Source organism: Eucalyptus grandis, chromosome 11 (genome assembly GCF_016545825.1).
Source record: "Eucalyptus grandis isolate ANBG69807.140 chromosome 11, ASM1654582v1, whole genome shotgun sequence".
In the NCBI taxonomy this organism is placed as follows: domain Eukaryota; kingdom Viridiplantae; phylum Streptophyta; class Magnoliopsida; order Myrtales; family Myrtaceae; genus Eucalyptus; species Eucalyptus grandis.
The window spans coordinates 14,369,044-14,392,176 of record NC_052622.1 but is presented as its reverse complement, the minus strand read 5'-3'; the positions used below and the strand labels follow the sequence as shown (position 1 = coordinate 14,392,176).

The 23,133-nt window shown below is 38.4% G+C and overlaps 1 protein-coding gene across 1 annotated transcript; it reads left to right on the top strand.

Annotated features, from left to right (window-relative positions):
• The first annotated feature begins 18,727 nt into the window (after positions 1-18,727).
• On the top strand, positions 18,728-22,714 carry LOC104427280 (rust resistance kinase Lr10). The gene is made up of 3 exons (XM_010040393.3): positions 18,728-19,574; positions 21,177-21,245; positions 21,378-22,714. Exons 1-3 carry the CDS (start codon positions 19,358-19,360, stop codon positions 22,544-22,546), a joined length of 1,455 nt encoding a protein of 484 aa, XP_010038695.3. The 5' UTR covers positions 18,728-19,357; the 3' UTR covers positions 22,547-22,714.
• Positions 22,715-23,133: the final 419 nt, after the last annotated feature.

Here is a 23,133-nt window from a genome sequence, read left to right as displayed (position 1 = left end):
AAAATAAATCGGTGTCAAGGTAGAAAAGGCACAGAAAAAAAATGACCTGAGTTTTCTAAATGTGCCTATGGTGTTGCCCGGCTTTTGATTCTCAATTATCTTAAAACAAGAAATTGTAATGTCAACAAAAATTCATCTTCTAGGACGAATTTCATAGTCAAGTTCAGGACAACCGAGACAATGCATGTGGAAGGAAAAGTTGGTTTCAAGGGTAGGTTCGATGGTGATTCTTAGGTGACCGCTTGGGGAATTAGATGACAATTAATGGAGATCATCGTGTATTCAATTTAGAAAAAAGGTCTACTAGAGTTAGGTGTAACGAACTTTAACTATGGCCCCATATGTCTCTTGGACTCCTAGTAAAACAACGATGGTACTCTATCGAAATGTCATTACTGAGTTCTCTCTATCAGTGCCCCTAAAGAGTATTGCTTGGACATCTTGTTCGGAAAATGTCAATCATTCTTTTTCCTTAAAAGAAGTAGGATTCCTTCATTCCTTAGTGCTTGCCGGGAAAATTATTAAAAAAATTTAAACCTATTACGTTTTCACCAATTTAATCCTACACCTTTTAATTTTGGCAAATAAGTGATAGTATAGTCAACTCGGTTAATTTTAATTGGAAATCGCTTGTGAGTGTATTTTTTTTTTTAATTTTTCATTGATTTTTTTTAATAACTGTCTTCTTTTTTCTTTTCTTTATTTTCTTTTACATTTTTTCTCCACCGGTCGGACAAAGATGTATAAACATGTTAAGGAAAGTAGTAGTTTTTGGTAGAGCGATTTATTCCTTTTGTGCAAAGAAATCAATGAGCACTGTAATTAGTGTTTTTTTTTTAATTTTTTCCCTTACATTTCCCAATACCCAAAAGAAAAGGTGGTCTTCGCAAAACACATTTGATGGTTCATGAACAGCAGCAAGATAAACTTGGACCCGTTGAACGAGCAATCACAAGCCAAAGCGTAGGACCGGACGAGGAAAATAAAGGAATCGAAGGGTAAAGTAACAGCTTCAAGGAATCGATTCTGTCAATTCCACGCCTGTTTCAACCATCGTTCTTCGAGCAAAACAGGATCCCGCAACCCAAATCAATCCCGGAATCTCGTTTTTTTGACTCCGGGGTGAACTCGACGGATAAAAACAACGCCGATCGGTCAGTAATCTCGCCCCGCCCGGCCACATGTCGTATGAACATGTTGCGTACAAGGATTGGATCGATCATCGCTCCGGGTGTTGACAGCATCATTTCATGACTGAGCGAGTGGGTCATTCGGGGCCAAAAAAACATGAGACGTGGTGGGTCATGTCGTGTGGTGCAAGTCCATGATGCGAGACAGTTTCCATTCTTGGTGGGCACGTTCTCATGGCGAAAGGCTGTGTGCATAGCTGTGTCCAGTTTCTTCTCGACCCATCTCGTCTCGTTCTGCCCCATCCCCATTGCCAACATTAATTTCCCCAAAAAGATAACTAAACGCAAGATTTTGTTATGACATTTTCCCGCTTAAAATCGAATTAATCTTTAGCCCTGGAGAGAGAACAAAAGAAGCAAGAGACCAAGAACGCTAGAAGATCCGCCAAACCCTAATAGCGGAGCCACGGATTCGTCTTCATTTTTCGCAGCAAGTTTTCTCTTTCGTGGCTTTTTCTGAGACATATTTTTGAGGCAGGAAAATGAATAGAAAATTTGCCGGGGGGGGGGGCGGTGTGTTGTGGGGGCGTGGGGGGCGTTGGGCGCGACAGAACATTGGTGGCATAATGGAGAGACGAAGTGGGGTGAGGGGGTTTCTGACAGTTTTCGACATGTACAGATGGAATTGGAGGCAAGCTCCGATGTTCGACTGCCGCGCCAGCGGGGCCAGTCAGAGAACCCTATGTCCCCCAGACCCATGTAACTTACAATAAGATTTTAAGGGGAAATATTAAAGACGGTCATGAGGAGCTGCAACGTTCTTCTCGCTTGGCGACGTCTCTAGGGTTCACCATAAGTAATTCTCTCCCTAAAGAAGCGAACTCGCCTCTGGCGTCCCGGCAAAAGTTCCACATCTTTGTCCGGGTTTGCATATACTTTGCTAAGAGAATATGCTTAGGCATCAATGTCTGAGCCACTTGGGCCCTCTCCTTTCAGTCCGGAGCAATCCATCAAGGTCCTGGGAACATGCCGATTTGCGAGGAAAAGAAGGGGGCGAAAAAGGGTTAATCGCCATTGATTTTTCTTAGCTGGATTTCGTCCATGTCAGTTGAATGCTTTGGCAATATTGGGGTGCGAAAGGTTTTGCGTGAGTTCAAAGTAATCTGATATGTGCTAGTGGTGTTTGGTCCTGCCAAATTGAATTCGGGGAAGAGTGGATTGACGCATTAAGATGAGTATTGCTTGTGATATAATGACTTATACTTAGTCAAAGTATTTGTCAAAGGGGAATTAGGCATATGACAATGTAATGATCGTCACCATGCGCTAGTGAAAGAATCTCGTAATAACATTCTTTTATGGCAGAGAGACCACGCCACATTGTTAATGACCCATTTGCACATTTTCTTTTCCCAAATCTGTCTGAGATTAGCAGGGCCCAAAAGACTCCTCTCGGTCTCGCACTATAATATCCCTCACGACCCCCCTCCCCCTCAATTTACTTTGTTAATCTATGCACCGATGGATAATTATTAATTAAGCATCTCCTAAAGCACAAAAAGCACCTCGGCCATTCTATATCCGGCAATATCTTGCTGTATTTCTCAGTGGTCCTTACCGAAAGGAATATGCCTTTCCCTATGTCGTAGATAGGCTCCACAGAGCTTAATTAAATCGAGAGGGTGATCATGGATACGGTCATATTTATGCCAAATCGAGTTATATTATTCAAATTCCAGCATGCATGCCATCCGCTAAGTCCGATGAGCCAAAGGGGAAAGACAAACCTTCTAACTCGTCCCAGAAAGAGGAAGCTGAGATGATTATCCAAAGACAAAAATTTAGAGCCTACCTTACATGATTTAATTGCTCTTTCGTTATGGAACTTTTGCCTTTGGTTTTTGACCTTTGACTTTAAGTTGTTACTTTCGTTAACAATAAATACTTGGAAACCTCATATGACCTTTGACCTTTTATACCCTATTTTCGAAAAAGATTATGGGTTTTTTTTTTATTATTATTAATAAAAATCAAGGAGCAAAGGGTTTTTGGACTTGTGGCATAAGGTCAAGGAAAGGATGTGGATTGGGAGTACTTTCGCCATAGGCGAGCGCACACTACTTGTGGAAACGGGCCAAGAAACGAAAGGCCTTGAGCATTTATAATTGGAAGTGGATAGCGAAGTTTCCTAAGCACGACCAACCAAAAAAGAAATCAGACATGTTTTTTCTTTTTTTTTGGACACTATGCGCTATAAAAGCTTCTGTTTAATCATGTCGCGTCTCTTTTTCAAGCGAAAGAGATGGGACATGGCAATAGGCATGTAAGATGCACGTACCTCGCATGTGAGTTTAATGAGCACGAAAATTCGTTTTGGCCTCTCTGAAAATTGAAACTAGACTGGCTAAATGAGCGAGCTAAACCTAGGGGTCGTGTTGTGGTGGATAGTGGCCTCGGCCTCAAAATGTGGAGTTTTTTGACAGCTCACGTGAGATCTATATTTCTTGATCCGAATAGATCTAAATCGTAGGCACAAAGGCTTGACTTGCCAAATTATGATTTGGAGAAGTTTGAACATAATCGTTGGCCGATTGAGCTAGGGCGTATTTGGACTGGCCCAATCAATGGGTAGGTTTAGACAAATGGTTTCCTTATAGAGTTTGTACGAGCTCGCTGCATTTTCATAAATGGAAAAGGGTTTTGAATGTTGGACAAGTTTGGGCATCAATGTTTCAGGTCTAGTCTTGGGCCCAATTAGGATGAACATTTGAAACTAAATATATTAACAAGGATTGACTCTAGATAGGTTTATGATCCAATCTCACAGTTTCACTAAAAAACAGAAATTATTCGGGTCTCTCCATCTCTAGGTTTCATTTGTGTATAGGATGATGGATAAGCAAGCAAGCCACAGTTCTTTCCTAAGGGTAAAGGAGCTGGAGTAGTGAACTATAATTGTGAAAAGTTTGGAAGATGTGGCAAGAAAAGCCGTGTAGATTTGTTCCGATGGTTCGATCTTTCCCAGTAAAATGAGATCCATTTGAATTCTGAGCATTTTTACTCGAGAAAGGGGACTCTGAGCCTAAGTAGTCCTCAATCACCGATAGAATACAAGTATAATGACGGCAAGGTGAAAAGAACAATATTAGGAGGGGAATAATAGCTAGAAACGGATGCTAGTAACCTGTAGACTAAGGAGCAAAAGGAGGAATCTGCCTAAAGTAGGGGCTCGGGTCTGATTGGCTATTGAAGAAACAGTAACTTAACAAGGTGATGATTGATAGCTAGTATGAGAGGATGGTCAACCGCATTAGGACCAAAGCACGGCCTAGACTCCTACTAGAGGCAACAGTGGGGAATTTTCTGCAGTAGGCCTTAGCCTGATGGAGTAATGTCGCATGGAGGTAGAAGACCCATTGGTTGCGAACTTTTTAAGGAGGAGAATTAATGATGTTATTTGGGGAACAGGCATTGCCAAACTCTATGCTAGCACCTACGGTAATACAGATGGTGCAAGCACTATTCAAAGTGATTGGGCATAAAGCATTTGCAAGTGGCTTTTTAAAGTCCCCTGCCAAATTCGAGGGCCTAACCCTTGATAGGCAGTGAAAATTGCCAAGCTGGAGTACTATAAAGGCATAGAAAATTATCCAGTGGAGTGGTGAAGTACGTAGAAATTGAGAAGAACACTAATGACAGAAGCACCCTTTTGGACCGTAGCAAGAGCACAAAAACTGGGTTATTATTATAACTCTTTCGTAGTAGAAGCATTTATCAGTTCTCAAGAAATGTATTGATATAACAAAAATAATTAAATGATTTAAATTGATCCCTTTTAGAGAATTAAATGGTTTTCTTGAACAAGCCTTTTTATTTGGTAGGTAATTTTGATGAAACTATTGCGCTATGAACTTTAAAATAGAAAATAAGTTCAAGAAACGACCTTAAGTTTTTGCTTACTAACCCTCACCTCCATTACATTGATGTGGATTACCTCCAGATATAGCAAAAGAGCTTTTCCTGACATTTATAATTCGTTGGCTAATTAGGCAGCATCTTTCTTTAAACACAGGACTTGTTAAGAGTAATATTCAGGAAAAGAAGCCCTTTGCATGGAAATACTGTAAAAAATTTATACGGGGCAAGTCGTAATGCTGATTAGAGCTCCTACTCTGCGTCAGCGGCACCCGTTCAATGCTTCCTCGACCATATTCTCAAAAATTGGCTGCAATATAAACAAATCAATAATTTCAGTGGTCCATTTTGATTTTTATGTGTATGCACGGCATTTTTTTTTTCAAAAGATGTATGATTGTAATTAGTTTTATATTTTTCTTCAACCCTGAGTGAAGAGAACTTCGTCTAACCATCCCTTCAAATGATGAGTTATAAATTATATCGGACATCACCCAGAAAATTAAATTAAGTTAATATAAATATGGGCGATGTCTAGCATAAAACCCACCAATCAAAAAGGTGGTGACAGGAAAACGGGACCCTTGTAATTACTCTTGAGATACCAAAGACTTAGTTCATGCTTGCACAGACTTCACCGTATGGTTAAACCAAAAAACATATTCTGTGATCTCTAGTCCACAGACCAAGACCATCTCAACCGATGACGATGCGACCTTTACTATGAAATCTGCCTAACGAACGGTTTTTTCTATAACCCATCCAATGACTTCTCTTTCAAGCCACCCACGTTCCACATCACAAAGGTAGCTCCTCTTTCTTGACTTAGGATGGCTCTGCGTCATTTGCTTGACTTGGACTTCTCGAGAAACGGCTCCAGCTCATCAAGTTCAATCCCGATACGTGTCTCTCTACGTGCCTCCTCTTTTCTATGGAGCCTTACCACCAAATAGCTACGGCCAAACCAAAATCTCCATCCATCGCCGCACAGGTTCTCTCGACTTGGGTACCGGATGCGGCCTTTCCTATTACTAGTTCTTCTCATAATACAAGCCGGGATTAAATGCCATGCCTGGAACAATCGCCTGTGTGCCCCTTCAGCATGTGGCGAGGTCGGCGACATTAGGTATCCTTTTGATTGAAGGACGACACTGAAGGCTGCAGTGACGGGAGGTTCGAGTTAGTGTGTGAAGATAACCGCACAATACTATCTTGTTCAATGGCCAGTATCATGTGAAGTCAATGGACCCTTGGAATAACGAGAATACTGGGGTTACGGAAGTGGTTTGTCGGGCTGCAGAAAAGCAATTGTTCTTCCCTTCCTCTCCGCCCGCTAATGCTCTCTAATTTCAGTAGTGAAGCAATTGAATCGTACTACATCGGTTATATCCTTTCCAGGGTGACCATTTTGTCTAGCTCAAAGCAAGTGATGTCTTCCTCATATATCGAAACCGAACCATGTATAGCAGTAAGCAGGTATTATTCATACGCTGTCATCAACTCAAAGGCATCGGATATTAAGGATCTTTGCACCATAACCACGTCAGTGCTTGCAGCAGAATATTTATGGTATAAAACAGAAGCATTGTCCCGGGAAAATCGCACAATCTCCTACGACGTCCACAATGTGATGGCTGACAGGTTTAATCTCTCATACTGGGTGTCGTTGCAGAAGAAAACATATCACTTTTGCTTCTTGGGCTACCGGTACCGAGGGAAAAATCGCATATCCTACTACTACTGTGAGCGTGCCTTTACATCAAAGTAGGGTACCTGATCAATGTGCTAATATTTGTTCGTACCTACAGCTATTTTTCCTTGAAGCGACGGACTGTGATTGACTGGTATGAAAATCAAAGTAACAGATGCAAGAAAAGTTTGTAGATCTCGTGACCATTGTGATTGGGTAAGCAAAACCGAATAAAATGAAGGGATCAAGAGGAGATGCAAATATTTGGTTCACTGCGAAATACAGTCGTTGTTCTCGGAGAGAAAATGAGGATAGCAATCACCGTGTTGTGTTTTATTCCCGAAAATTTCTACACGAGCTCAAGGTACCTGATCTTTTGAAATGCATATTGGGGAATAAAAAGCACGCAAAGAAGTTAATGGTGTGCTCCCTTGTTGAGGCTAAGGATATTTATCAGTTATTAGCTTTATGCATTTTTGCTTCGAATGTTGTTGATTTATACCTAGTTTTTTTTTTAAAAATTTAATCAGGATGATAATACTTCTTTCCTTATACGTATTTTTCATTCATTGCTCAGCTATTTCTGATATTATGTCTTAATTAATCTCTTGCTTTCTGTAGACAATTCTTCCTGGGGTACGAAGCTAAATGTTGCATTGAATAGAGTTCCTAATGTCGGCTTGTCTTCGGTATGGATGATTCTTTTCTTCACATCTACGAAGCATTCGCTTACTATATGTGAAGAAAGCACTCTTTATTGTGCTTTACACTAATCTTAAGGTAATTTTCTACACAGCTCACTTCTTGGCAGCAAAGTTCATATTCGGAGCCCCATGTGTGTTGACACTTCTAATTCATAAGTGAATGAGTAGGCATCAAGCAATGGATGCAAACATTGAAGAATTTCTACAAGCTCACAGCAAATTTTTACCCATAAGATACTCTTACTAGGAAATCAAGAAGATCACAAAAAATTTCAAACACACATTAGGTGAAGGGGGATATCGTTATGTGTACGGAGGAGTACTTAGAAGTGGCAAATACGGTTAAGATTTTGAACAAATCAAAATCACAACGGCCAAGATTTTATGAGTGAAGTGGCCACAATTGGAAGCATCCACCACATTAATGTGGTCCAACTTGGTTTTTGCTTCAATTACTCCAAGCAAGCTCTTGTCTATGATTTCATGCCAAAATTGGATAAGCATGTTTTGCATACATATGGTGATAATTCTCTTGGTCATACAAAAATGTATGAGATTTCTTTTGGCATAGTTAGAGGGATAGAGCATCTATGTCGAAAATGTGACATGCAAAGTTTGCACTTTGATGTCAAGCCTCACAATATTCTCTTGCACTTTGACGTCAAGCCTCACAATATTCTCCAAGACTAAAGTTTCACTCCGAAAGTTTCTGATTTTGGATTTACAAGACTTTACCCCGTAGTCACAGCATAGAAATGTTCGCTGCAGTAAGAGGAACTTTGGGATATATAGCACTTGAGCCATTTTATGATGGGCTTGCCACCATACCTGATCATTTTAATAATTTTTCAAATATTAAATGGTACTTTAATTTCATACTGCCAATAAATATTTTTTTTCATTTAAAAAAGTCAAACTTAACTACTTGAAACTTCGCATAATTCCGATGGATCTTAAAAATGGGTGCGAGTTCATCTTCTAAGGTTCCGTTTGTTTCGATATTACTGGGCCTAGCATCTCGGGCATAGGCTTAGGCACTGGTGTCCCAAGCCCGGCCTTGAAGGACTTAGGCGTAGCAGTTGAGGTCTCGGGCACGACTTAGATGGACCCCAGCTAGGGCGTTGGAGTCCCAAGAAGCTACGAAGGGCCCGAGAATGAGCGTTAGGATTTTTGTGCTTAAGCGTCGATACCTAGTCATATTTTGGAAAATGATTTCTGAATTTAAGCTTTGATAAGGAAACTTTTTTCATTGATTAGGAAAATATTTTTGGTTAACTTATTTTTCTAAACGAACTGAATTTTTGAAAAATAAAGAAAATGTTTTTGGCGAAACAATCAGAACGTAAGTAGAGGTTACAAGTGTCTGGGGTTGAACTTCGTGAAATACGGGAGAAAAGCCGGCCGGCAAAGAAAGAATTGGAGGAGCATTTTCGTAACAGCGTTCTTCTCCCAATTTGTTTTCTCTATTTTATCATTTTTTAATTATTTTTAAATAAATTATGACGGGACTTTATCCAAATAGCAATTGTTGCAAGTTCGATGCCTTCCTCAAATTAGTTGGTCATCGAATAATGCCGCCGAATTTATTGATTTACACGTGGGTTATCGTTCGTAAAGGGAGGAAAATATGACAAGAATGAGGGAGCAAAATGTAATTAAAGGGAAACAAAAAATGAGTAAATAACGTGAAGCTCTTTCATTTAGGACAACCAAGACCGAAATTGTGAAAAAGAAGTATTAGTTTCAAAACTGAAGTATTAGTTTCAAAACTAGTTCGTGACGGCTTCATCACTTTTTCTGGTTTCATATATTTAATTTAGTGAAAGGTCTGCACAAATTAGGTTGATATAAAAGGCTATCAAACTTTAGTTATGGCTCAAGACGATACCGTAGCTTTTTTTATCTGAGATAATGTCACCAACTAACTCGAAAGCTAAGGTGCAAATACAAACGCATAAAAAGAGGTTTCCGCTTCCTCGCATGGTTTTAACCAATTATTAAATACTAAGCATAGTAGCGGCGAAAACTAACACTGATCGGATATACTATTATAGAGTACTCTCTATTAGAGTCCTCAATGAGTATCTTTTGAACTTGTAGTTCGCAAAATGCTGATCATTCTCTTTTTAAGGAGAATTTTTCTTGCATACTCTACGGAGCTTGCCTCACCCAATGACATTAATTTCAATGCCTTTTGATATGGCAAATTAGCAAACGTAACTCTTCCTTTTCTCTTCCTATTCAGTATTTCCTTTAACGAGCTATTTATTTCGTGACGATGTTCCAATAATGTCATTAGTTGAATATAAAACCTTCTTATGTCACATAACAGCAACAACTATAAATTTTTAACTGTTATTTGAGTCCCTTTTAACAGTATCATATGGTATGAACTAAGTACGTCATTATTTTTTTTTAAGGATTTGTTTGAAATGGGGTACAACAAAATATTTATACTAAAATACATACTCTAATTTACAAAAATGAAAAATATTCATGCCCCTATGACGCAAGAGTGCTCTTGGTAATAATTATCATAAGAGTTAGGACATTACTCAGATAAATTGAACTTGATCATTTCACAACATGTATCTGTCATGACTTAAATCACATAATTGCTAACTCAATTCCATCAACATCGAAGGTCCATTTTCCATTGTTTTCTAACTAATGACAACCTTATCCGTCGTTATATGTATGAATGTCTTTAAGAAATCAATAACCATTGGCAGAGTGGATTTCTCTTTTCTGCCAAGAAATTAGCGAGCAGTGTAATTAGTATAACCAAATGATCTCTTTTGACCTCTTAAGAAAAAAAAAAAAGAAGTCTTGACTATCTCTTTGAAAGTTTCTATAAATATGTCCTTTCTCAACACATTTAACCTAAACCATAAATTCTAAACCCTAAACCCTATAAAACAACACATGTGATGGTTTGTGAACAACGAGCACCCTTGGACTTGCTGAACGGGCAATCAATCATAAGCTCAAGCATGTGTCAATTCCGCGAATATTTCAATTATCGGTCTTTGAGCAAAATCGGTCCAACCAAAATTCATAATGTGGAACTGTATGATGTAGAACGTTAAGGCTGCATAAGTGAAATCAATCGGGGAATCTCCTTTTTGACTTTGGGATTAACTTGATGGTTGAAAAATGCTAATTGATCGGTAACATCACGTAGCATATCCATGACACTGTGGATAATCTCTCTCTCTCTCTCTTTTTTTTTTTGGCTGTTTGACAACATTATGACTCAGTGGGTCATGCGGTGTAGTGCAATTCCGTGGCACGAAATGTGTCCATCCTTGGTGGACAAAGTCTCATTGTGAAAAGCTTTGTGTATAGCTGTGTCCAGTTATTTCCCACCATTGACAGCAATAATTATCCCAGAAAAGATACTAATAACAGCGGACCGCCGTCAACTATAATAACAAGACCTTTTCTTAATTTTTTCCACTGAAAATAAATAATTCTTAACCTAGAATTGAAGCATTTTTTCATGGAAGAAACATATGAAAAGAAAAAATAGAAACAGAGGGGAAGATCATATGCGGCATAACTGAGACGAAGTGGGGGAGGGTTTCCGACATTGTCAACATGTACAGATGGAAATCGGAGGCAAGCTCCGACGTTCGAGTGGTGTGCCAGCTGGGCCAGTCAGGGAACCCTACGCGATCCCCAAGCCATGTAACATCAATCAGATTTGAGAAAGATTTAAAATGGTGACGTCATATTGAAAAACAGAATATTGAAAATACTTTCTTTTTTTCCCGTTAAAAGGGCGGCCGGAGCTCTTTGCGTGCTCGAGCTAATTCTTACTAGTGTGTTGATCTTCAGATTCGATGCCCACCGAGTAAATAATAGAACATACAAGATCCTGACAGAAGATGCACATGTAAGTTATTCCGATTGAGATTTTTAAGTTAGAAAGATGGACAAATATCATGAATATGTGTTAATGCATGTACATAATAATTTGTTAGCTCCGCATTAAGTGATTTATGACCACAATAAGTCTATTGTCTAATGCATATTATTCTTTTAGCATAAGTACCATTGCCTCCTTTTTTTTTTTTTACTAATGAATACTCGTAAAATCCTAATAAAGAAATGATATTTGATAGACGATAACTGGCAAGTTCACTTATATCAAAGAAGTATGACGTAGGATGAGGAATCCAAAATCACAATTATAATGTCCTAGAAAAGAAAGCGATGAGCCATCATGAGGTGCTAAAACTTCTTCTCTCTTGACGTCTCTAGGTCACAATCTGTCCCTCTCTAAGGAAGCAAACTTTCCTTGGCACGCCGGAAAAAAGTTCCAACTTTGACCAGTAATATTTTTATCAGGTTTGTGTATGCTTTTGTTAAATGAATATGCTTTAAACATCAGTGTCTAGCCATTTGGGAGACAACAAAAGGAGCTCTTTCAACTCTATCACTCTCTTTTTGGTTAGTCTGCCGGAGCAATTGATCGATGCGGTCATCAATTCAGTTTTTTTTTTTTTCCTCTTTTAGCTAGATTTTGTCTCGTGTCAATATGATACATCGTAATATTAGGATATGAAAGGTTTTATATGAATTGAAAATAATCTAACGTTTGCTAGTGGTGTTTAAGCCTACTAAATTTGATCCATGGGAGTGTGGATTGACGCATTAAGATAAGTACCGCTTGTGATGTTAAGAAATTACACTTAAGCAAGTATTTATCAAGGGTGAATTAGGCATATGACATGTAATGTTGTTGCTACACACTTGTAAAAGAATCTCATAACAACATTCTTTTATGTCAGAGAGACCACGCCACATCGCTAATGACCCATTAGTTAAAAGACTAAACCGATTTGCACGTTCTCTTTCTCAAATCTGTCTGAGATTAGGAGGGCCCATTTGAACGTCGGGCTTACAGATTGCCCAATTCAATTATTAACCAGCTCCTAAAGCACAAAAAGCACCTCAGCCATTCTATATTCGGCAATATCTTGCTGTATTTTTCAGTGGTCCTTAGTGAAAGCAATATGCCTCCCCTAGGTCGTAGATAGGCTCCGCAAAGATAATCAAATCAAGAGGGTGATCATGGATACGGTCATATTTATGCCAATTTGAGTTATATTAATTTAAATTCCGACATGCATGTCATTACTAAGTCCGATAGGCCAAATGCAAAAGACAAACCTTCCAACTCAGTCTCACAAACAGGAAGCTAAGATTATCCAGAGATAAAATTAAGAACCTGTCTAGCATGATTTAGTTGCTTTTTTGTTATAAATTATCCGGCTTTGGTTGTGACCTTTGATTTTAAATTTTGACTTTGGCAAACAATATGGACTTGAAAAATTTGGAGATTTTCAAGCTATTATCTTACTTCGACCTCAGATAATGAAAATTAAAGAACTAAGCTCTGATGACATGCGCCAGCAATATGGGCAAAACAAACTTCAACGTAAATCGCTAGGCCGACATTGATCTAACATGGGAATGTTTTGCAGATACATCGAGCATTTTCATAGGCAACTTTGGAAAAAGCTTTTGGACATGAAGAGAACTTGCCGTTTTGCTCCCTAATCGTCTCGAATTCCCCATTGCAACCGGACAAAAACAATCGAGATCATCAAGAAAAAAATAAATCAAAAGCCAGCTGGCGACGACCCTTTTTCTTATTTCTCTTTTTTTCTCAAAGAAAAATATTGGTTTTTCTTTAAATCAGGCGAAGGGATTTTGGACTTGTGGCTTAAGGCCAAGGAAACGATTTGGATTGGAGTACTTTAGCCACGCGCGAAGGCACACTATTTGCGGGAGCAGGCCATGAAACAAAAGCCCTTGACTATTTATAATTGGAAGTGGATAAGGAAGTTTGCCAGGTATGGCCAACCCAAAGTACACAAACGATCCACGATTTCTCTTTGCACTTTTGTGTGCTATAAAAACTTTATTTTTATTTATTTATTTTTTTAAGCCATGTGGCGTCTCCTCTTCAGACCGAAAGAGATGGGACGTGGCCCTAGGGATATGATGCACATGCCATGCTGTGAGTTTCATGAGTGTGAAATTTGTTTTTTGGGTTATCTAAAAAGGAAGTGTAAAAAATAGTCTTTAAATTTTAACTTAATTTACAATGTTGTCTTTGTATTTTTAATTTATTCAATATGATTCATGAACTATTGATAAGTGTTCAATATAGTCCCTACGTTATATGAAAATATTTACCCCGTCAATCACAACATAGTAACATTGGTTGCAACAAGGAGAATCTTAGGATATATGGCGTCAAAGTTATTCTATAAAGACATTGGTGGCGTTTCTGGCAAAGCCAATGTTTATAGTTTCAGGATGATGTTGATGGAAATGGCTAGTAGAAGGAGAAATGTAAATGCAAATGCGGAGGATTCAAGTCAAATTTATTTTCCTTTGTGGGTTTACAATCAACTCGACAAAGAAAAGAAAGTTGAAATGATAGATGCCATAGAAGAAGAAAGAGAGACAATAAGGAAGATGATAATTGTTGCTAGAAGAAGAAAGAGAGACAATAAGGAAGATGATAATTGTTGCTCTTTGGTGTATACAATTGAACCATAATGATCGACATTCGTTGGGCTGCATCCTTGATATGCTAGAGGGAGAATCAATAAACTACAAGTTCCCCCAAAACCAGAATCGATAAACTACAAGTTCTCCCAAAACCACTTTTGTATCTAACGGAGACGCTGGTTGCCGATGTCAATATTGAGATTGGACTTGAAATTCTTTCATCTTCTTCAAGTGTTCCAATAAGTTCTAGTAGTTACTAGTATCCGCACGGCAACATGATTCCACATTCTTATTTTGTGTGATTTTTTTCCTTCTTGTAGAAATTGAATCCAAAATAAAAGTATTGCTATCACTTGTACTTGATTTTAGTTGTATAATCCTAGTGGTTATATATAGGTAGCCACTTTTTTTTTTTTTCCAAATGTGTTTATTTATTCATTTTTTTGGGACGAGGTTCTCTTAAAAAAAAAAACTATTGGTCCTTTTGAGTCTCATGTCGATCTCTCCTCCGTTGTCCTAAAAGCTTGCACTCTAGAATACATGGCAAACATGTTTCAAAATAGAGTTACAAGTGATCAGTATGGAGGAATGCGCGTGGAGAAAAATCAACTTGAGCATGGAAGTGAATACAACCGCAGAATTATAGAGGGCAAGTTGGAATTAGCCCAAAAGTAGAGGTCATGATGAGGGATTTGAATGGTTATACTGTTTACGCTAAAACTAATTTACAATATTAGTGTTTAAGTTATTAAAGGGAAAAATATCAAAAAGGTTATAAACCTATGGCGTTGGTACCAATCCAATCCTAAATCTTTTAATTGGACCAATGCATTTCTAAACCTTTTCACATTTATACAAATTCAATCCATCCGGCCAATTTTGTCTGGCTGGCACTGACTTGGATGTCGGTTGGCAGGCAAACGCTAACTTGGATGCTAGCTAGCCACAAAAGTTGACATGGTAATTTTACAATTATTTTGAATTTTTTTCGAATTATTTATTAATTTTTTTCTTTTTCTTTTTCCTCTTCTTCCTCCTTTGGCTTCTTCCCGCAGTGGTCGATGAGGCTCTAGTGAGGCTCGCTAGCCACTGGGCAAGGGTCGTGAGGCCCTTGTTGGCTGCCGACGAGTGTCGCGGCCCTCGCTCGACCTTGCTTTGCCCAATAGTCGGCGAGCCTCATTGGAGTCTCACTGACCATTGCAGGAAGAAGCCCAAGGAGGAAGAAGAGGGAAAAAAAAAAGAAAAAGAAAAAAACGTACCCAAAATTTTGAAAAAAATAAATAAAAATTTAAAATTGCCATGTTAGCGTTTGCCACCCAATCGGCGTCCACATCGTGTCAACTCGGCCAAAATTAGTCAAATGAATTGAATTGGTACTAATATGAAAAAGTGTATGACTAAGTTAAACCAATTGAAAATTTTAAGATTGAATTGACACTAATGCCATAGATTTAAGACTTTTTTAGTACTTTTTCCGTTACTAAGGTGTAGGGGTGATCGAGTCTAGGGTGAGTAGGGTCTAGACCTGAACTTGTACCCAATCTTATTATAACCGGTTCCCTTTTTTTAGACTATGTACCCAACCCTATTTGTATTGGACCATGTATCTGACTCACCATGTTTTTCCGGTATGGTTTCAGGGTCAACCCTATTTCCATTGGAACCTATTTTACAGTCTTTCAATACCTTATACAACTTTGAATTTTATACCTCCTAATTTATATCGAAATATTAAGCACTTGTAATAAATAAATACATTAACTTTTTAACTAAACGAAAAATTAAGGATCTATAGGGCTAATTATAGTAAATAAAATCATAAGGCAAAGAATTAGCAACAAGCATAGGTCTAATATTAGTCTTAATCCCACAACTACTACATGAAGCTACTCATTTATACAAGTATAACTCCTCCTACAAAAGAGAAATTATGCGAGCTAATCCACGTGGTACATAAGAATTTGGTGGTGACGAACATCATTCATTGGACGGTGTGAGAGGGAGCCGATGAGGGAGGGAGACGATGAAGAGGAATGATGAAGAAGGAGTGCCGTGCATATTTGAGAGAGTCGAGAGGAAAGACGCTGTGTGATTGTGGGGGTAAGAATAGAAATAAGGGGAAAAAAAGGTTTTGGATTTATACTTACAAAATCAGTTCCCAAATCGGTTCCAAAACCAATTCGGGATCCGGTTCCCAAGTAGGTAATCAATCGGAACCGGTTTCCAAACCGATTTAAACCAGTTTCAAATTTTGGGAACCTATTCTCGAATTAGTTTCAACAAGAACCGGTTTCTAACCTTATTTTCCGGGCGGGCCAGTCCGGTTCTCCAGTATACCATGTCTGGTTGTACACCCCTACTAAGGTGCTTATTGAAAAGAAAAATGATGAGTAAAACACGAGGTTGGAGAAGATCATAAAATGAATCGCTGATACAAGAGATAAATAACTTTTAGACTCCAAAGATAAATAAGAAGCGTGATATCAAGAACAAATAGAAATGCTTAGGGTGGAAATTAGTTCTAGTGAAGATGACGGGTTTGATTTTTAATGTTGGACTTCTAGTTCACTTAATGGGAAGAAGTAATGACTGAAAATTGTTACTTGAAACTCAGATGAATAGAGTTTATTATCATCAATGTTACTATTTTGATCCAATTTAGGGCACGATTGTTCATTTTTACTGTGCTAAAGTTGATTCCTAAAAATTATTAATTTGCCAAAAAAATCAGATTTAGAAATTCCAGACAAGTTTCGTTCCAAGTTAGTGGGAAAGCTATCCATGAAGTATCCACCACTTGTTATGTTAGTTTCAATGCGTGTACTGCAAGCTCTGCGTAATTTCTACTTATGAAACCTTTGGTGGGTCTACACAATGTACTTTTCTTGACTTGACTTTTTGTTGATTGGTAGGTTGACTTGGTCATTGCAAAGGCAGATGACCCAACTGATCTTTTCGATCATCGTCAGAAAAAGGAACCTTCTCTGAAATGCTACGCGTTTTCTAGTCGAATGATATAATGGGCAGATTATAAAGTAAATGCTTATTATGGGCACCCTCGAAACAGCCAGTGTCTTGTCACTTTCGACTCAACCTTGTTAGACGGGCAACTCCCCGTAGACCGTTTGCTATTGCCAAGTCAAGATTTGTCCGTTCAGAGAAAGACTTAAGAGTTGTTAACTCCACCGTGTCAAAACCGCAGTTGTGAAAGAATGAGTAACAAGAGATGAGTTGCATAAGCGGAAATCCAGAAATATTTTTGTTGCAACGTACATGGGAGCTGACAAATCTTGTAATTGAAAAAAGCACGATAGAACAAACCTACCAATGTAGTCAACAAGGAATGCTAAAGCACGCACTGGATTTACGTGATTCGATTTGATTGTCAATACTTATCACATGTAAAGAGCCAGCATCAGAGAATTCACGTATCATTAATGGATTTATTGGGTTATAATCGTTACACATTCAAGTGTGAAATATGCTAAACATCAACCTGCTCATACGACCAATTGGATAGGCTTGATATGGTTTGGTGGATTAGAGAAGCAACAATGCGCGAGACGAAGAACACAAGGCCTCACCACTTGTCACCCCCACGTGAGGGTTGCTTAGCCCTCTCGACAACCCTGCTAGGGTCAATCGACTCATGCCTTGATCTGGGCGAGGCTTTCTTGCCTGCTCGCAGTAGTGAATATGATTGAGCAGTTGTTGCCCGTTGTCAAGTGAGAGTCCCCCTCCCCCTGCTTAATTTTTTGGCTTTTTTATTTTTTAGCCTGTAGTTTATAGAAAGAGCATTTAGTTAAGATTTTCATCACCCAAATTTGATGGAATTAATGAAAATTGTCGATCACACAAATCTGATAATTTTCAAGATTTGATTGCATAATTTTGAAACTTAATTCTATATTTAGGCTAATCAAGAACGCCCAGAAATCATGCTTTTGATAGGAGCAAAGTGATTGCTCTTTTCTGTTCGTAAATTAAATTTGTAGGATTGACAAAGCATTTCCATCACGTGGCAATAATGAGACTTTCTTGGTATACGATGTTGACCGAATGTTACGTAGGGGAAAAAGAGAAGTCATTTCTAGTGAGAATTTCCTCAAAACATCATGAGATGCGTGTGTAGTGCGAAGAACAAATATCTATCTTCTTTGGTGGTGACGTTAGTTAAGCTTCCCGAGAAAAATAACCCACTTTAAAAATAAACATTTGAAAATGAAATTTTCAGCACATTATTTTCAGTGGCCTATTGTACGTATATTTCAATACTTGCCATATATTTTTGAAAATGTATGATTGTAATTAGGTCTATGTTTTCATTCATCCTTGATCGAAAGAAAACTTTATTCAACTGTCCTTGTGAATAGTAGGTCACAAGTTGTGGACATCAATTATATGTTAAATTAACTTGTGTTATGTCCACAATTAAAATCCACCAATCAGAAGGCTGGTAAGAGAAAAAGATTGTGTGATCAAATAAAAAAACAATTTATGATTTATAGAGTATACAGACCAGGATTATCTCAACCGACAAAGACGTGGGCCTTCCAGCGAAATTTACATAATAACGTTGATATGACTTTTATCCGCTTATCAATCCAAGCCACATACGTTCCACCACGTAGGAAGCTCCAATTTCTTGACTTTGGACCGCTCTGGACGGGTCATTTGCTTGACTTGGGCTTTTCAAAAGACCTGACTCCTAGTCTTCCAATTCATTCACGGTACGTCTCTCCAGTGGCATCCCCTTTTCTGTCGCACCTCCGCACCAAATAACCAAAGACAAACAAAAAGCTCTCTGCATTGGACAAGTTCTCTCAACTCAGGTACCAAATGGAGCCGTTCCCATTACTCCTCTTTCTCATAATACAAGCTGGGATTAGTTGCTATGCTAGGAACAACTACCTGTGCAGCCCTTCATCATGCGGCGAAGTCAGCAACATACACTATCCTTTTCGATTGAAAGATGACCGGAGAGACTGTGGTGATTCGAGATTTGAGTTAACGTGTAAAGATAACCGCACGATACTTTCTTTGTTTGATGGACAATATCATGTGAAATCGATACATCCTGATATTGTTTTGGATTCCATCCCTTGGAATGATGGGCGTATGGAAGTAGTGGACGTCGGCCTACGAAAGGGCAACTGTTCCTCCCTTCCTCTCCGCCAGTTAGTGCCCTATAATTTCGGTGATGAAAAATATGAACCGTACCTCTTTTCCTTGGAACCAGGGTGGTAATTGTATCTTGCTCAAAGCAAGTGAGATCTACTTCGTATTTCAACACCGAACCATGTATAGTTACGGAAGGGTATCATTCATATGCCGTTATCGACGCATCGCCATTGGATATTGAGGACTCTTGCACCATAACCAGGTCAATGTACGCAGCAGAATATTTATTGTATAAAGCGGAAGCATTGTCCAAGGAGAATCGCACGATCTCCTATAACGACATCCACAATGCGATGGCCGATGGGTTTAATCTCTCCTACTGGGTAAGACCCATCTACAGGGCGCCGCCGCAGATGAAAACGTATGACTTTTGCTTCTTAGGCTTCCGATACCTTGGGGAAAGATGCGCATCCTATGACTACTGTAAGTATGCCTTTCCATTGAGGTACTTTACCCGATCGATATGCTAATATATGTTTCTAGCTGTAGCTCTTTAGCCTTAAGGCGACAGACTGTGATTGATTGGTATAAAAAACAAAGTAACAAACGCAAGTAAAGTTCGTAGAACTCCCAACCATGATGATTGAGTAAGCAAAACCAAATATAACGAATTAGCCCTCGAGGGGATTAAGATGACACGCAAATAATTGGTTCACTGTGAATACAATAATTATTCTCCGAGAGAAAATGACAATAACAATCACGTTGCATTGTGTTTTATTCCTATCCATAGAATGATAGTTGAAACTTGTAGGGTAGATCCATAAAAGGCTTCGTTCAATTCGTGGAAAATAACTTCCAAAAAAATGTTTTTTGAATTTTCCTACGTTCAATTAACAGAAAACGAACAAGTCATCATCGGAAAACGTTTTTCATCAATGGAAAAAGCACATAGAGAGGAAATCATTTTCCCTCCTCTTTCTTTCATCACTCATTTTTTTTTTAATTTTAATTTTAATTTTAAAAATTCGAATTTTTTAATTTTTTTATTTTTCCATTTTTCTTCTTCTTGCCCACCACAGTGAGGTCGACAACTAGCCATAGGTGAGCTCGAGTGTTGCTAGAGGGCGACGAGGCTTGGGCCTCGTAGATCCGTGGCACTCAAGTGTCGCAAGAGGCCAAAAAGCTCGTTCCTCACCTATGGTCAAAACATTTTTTGGTGCCGATTCAAACGGTAGTCGAGAAAAAGAAAAAGAAAGAAAAGAAAATTAAAATATTTTAAAAAAAAAAATTAAAATTTGAATTTTTTAACAGAAAAAAGAACAAAAAAAAAAAAAGAAAAGAAAAATTAATAAATGATCTAAAGGAGTACACGGAGGAAAGTCATATTTTTCATACCAAACGACAGAAAATATTTTCCATTTCATTTTTAGGTTTAAGCCAAACATTGAAAAATATTGTCAATTTCCTAAAATATATTTTTTAAGAAGATCACATTTTTCATGAAACGAATGGAATCTAAGTTTGTGCTTTTTGGGGGAAAAAAACTAAGTTTGTGCTAAGTCAACGTTGAGCATCTGCATTTGATTGAATATAAGAAAATTGTGTTTAGTTCCTTCCAAAAGCTTTTATATTAGCTCAAAGTACCTGATCTTTTCTCTTATATCAAGAGTTCCCAAAATGGGGAGTAAAAGCCCACTTCCCACCTCATAAGTTAATCAAGTATAGTCACAAAAACCTTTTAATTCTCAAAACCGAAATTATGTGAAACATTCAGAATCTCTTGAAAGCAAAACTTGTTGATTTACTATATTTTAAGTCGCGATGGGGCTAGAAAATTCACTAGATGAAATCTTTAGGTTCAAAGAACACATTAAATATGACACGGGATGTGTTGAATATTTACTACTATTGATTGTCGAATACAGTATGCAAATGTAACATTAGTTTTTATCCTTAATATATCTTTGCTTAGGATGTTGTTAATTCATATCTTATTTTCTTAGTTAACTACTATACTTACTTTTCATTCGTTACTTAGCTAGTTCTGATTATATGTCCTCATGAATCTCTTGCTTTCTGTAGACAATTCTTCCTGGGGCACGGCGCTAAATGTTGCATTGAATACCGTTCCTAATCCTGGCTTTGTCTTCGGTATGGACAATTCCTTTTTCCTCACATCTGCGAAACAATCGCGCTATATGTGAAGAAAACACTTTATATGTACTTTCTAACAAATAAACAAGACTATGCTTTACACTAATCTCAAGACACTTTTCTACGCAGTTCACTTCCTAGCAGTAAAATACATATTCGGAGCTCCATGTGTTTTGATACTTCTAATCTATAAGTGGATGAGAAGGCACCGAGCAATGGACCCAAACATTGAAGAATTTCTACAAGCTCGCAACAACTTTTTGCCCATAAGGTACTCTTACTCAGATATCAAGAAGATCACAAAAAATTTCAAATACAAGTTAGGTGAAGGGGGCTATGGTTCCGTGTACAAAGGAATACTTAGAAGTGGCAATGAAGTTGCGGTTAAGATTTTGAATAAACCAAAATCTAACGGCCAAGATTTTATAAGCGAAGTGGGGACAATTGGAAGGATCCACCATGTTAATGTGGTGCAACTTGTTGGTTTTTGTTTCAATCATTCCAAACAAGCTCTTGTCTATGATTTCATGCCGAATGGATCTTTGGAGAAGCACATTGTCTATAAGGATGGAGAAAATTCTTTGGATTATAAGAAAATGTATGAGATCTCTCTTGGCATAGCTAGAGGCATAGAGTATTTACATCGAGGATGTGACATGCAAATTCTACACTTTGACATCAAGCCTCACAATATTCTCCTAGACCAGAGTTTGACTCCGAAAGTTTCTGACTTTGGACTTGCAAGACTTTACCCTACCGATCACAACATAGTAACGTTGACTGCAGCAAGGGGAACCTTGGGATATATGGCACCCGAGCTATTCTATAGGGACATTGGCGGCATTTCTTACAAAGCCGATGTTTATAGTTTTGGGATGATGTTGATGGAAATGGCCGGTAGAAGGAGAAATGTAAATGCAAACGCAAAGGATTCAAGTCAAATTTATTTTCCTTTATGGGTTTATGACCAACTTGGCAAAGAAAAGGAAGTTGATATGGTAGAGGCCACAGCAGAGGAAAGAGAGAAGACGAGGAAGATGATAATCGTTGCTCTTTGGTGTATACAACTGAACCCTAATGATCGACCGTCGATGAGCCGAGTCCTTAATATGCTAGAAGAAGAGATTGATGAACTACAGGTTCCCCCAAAACCACTTCTATATCCAACGGAGCCAGTTGCTGATGTCAATTTTGAGGTTGAACTTGAAACTCTCTCATCTTCTTCAAGTGTTCCAACAATTTCTGGTAGTTATCAATACGAGTACAATAACAAGATTCTACAATCTTGTCCAGTGTGATTTTTTCCCTCTTGTAGAAAATGAATGTAAGTTAAAAGTAGTACTTGTGCGTGACATTACTGGTATAATCCTCGAGGTTATCTATTGGTAGCCACTTTATTCAAGCGTGTTTTCCTGGTTTTCTTGCTTTGTGCGAGGTTTTTCTATAAGAAACTTTTGGTCCTATTGGGTTGCAGTGTTAATTTTTCCTCCCTCGTCCTAAAAGCTCGCGCTTCAAAGAATAGAGAACATATGGCGAACATACGGCGAACATGTTTCAAATTTTGGCGGGAACAATTGTCCAGTCGCACCCCGAGGGGTCGTGAAAGAGATAAAACCAGTGCTAAGTGAAGAACACGACAAATGCCCGACCACCTTCAGTTCGTCCGGAGTTTGATCTTTTTGTTTCCTTCGCATCTCGTTGTCTTTCAATTTGGACCATGCATTTCCTTCTCGGGTAATTTCAATTTCAATGAATTTTCATTTCCTTGCAAAATATATATTTTTTGCACTCAGATTCACCTGGATTTGCACTCGAATCCCCACTTCATGCCCATCCTGAGCGCAGTGTGAAATCGTGGAGAGATCGCTCTCTGTCATCTGAAGTT

Bases quoted from the DNA above. Each gene is read 5' to 3' on its own strand.
- LOC104427280 (XM_010040393.3), top strand. From the start codon at position 19,358: ATGTACGCAGCAGAATATTTATTGTATAAAGCGGAAGCATTGTCCAAG. The intron at 19,575-21,176 runs GTAAGTATGCCT...TGCTTTCTGTAG, and splicing joins ATGCGCATCCTATGACTACT to ACAATTCTTCCTGGGGCACG. The intron at 21,246-21,377 runs GTATGGACAATT...TTTTCTACGCAG, and splicing joins TAATCCTGGCTTTGTCTTCG to TTCACTTCCTAGCAGTAAAA.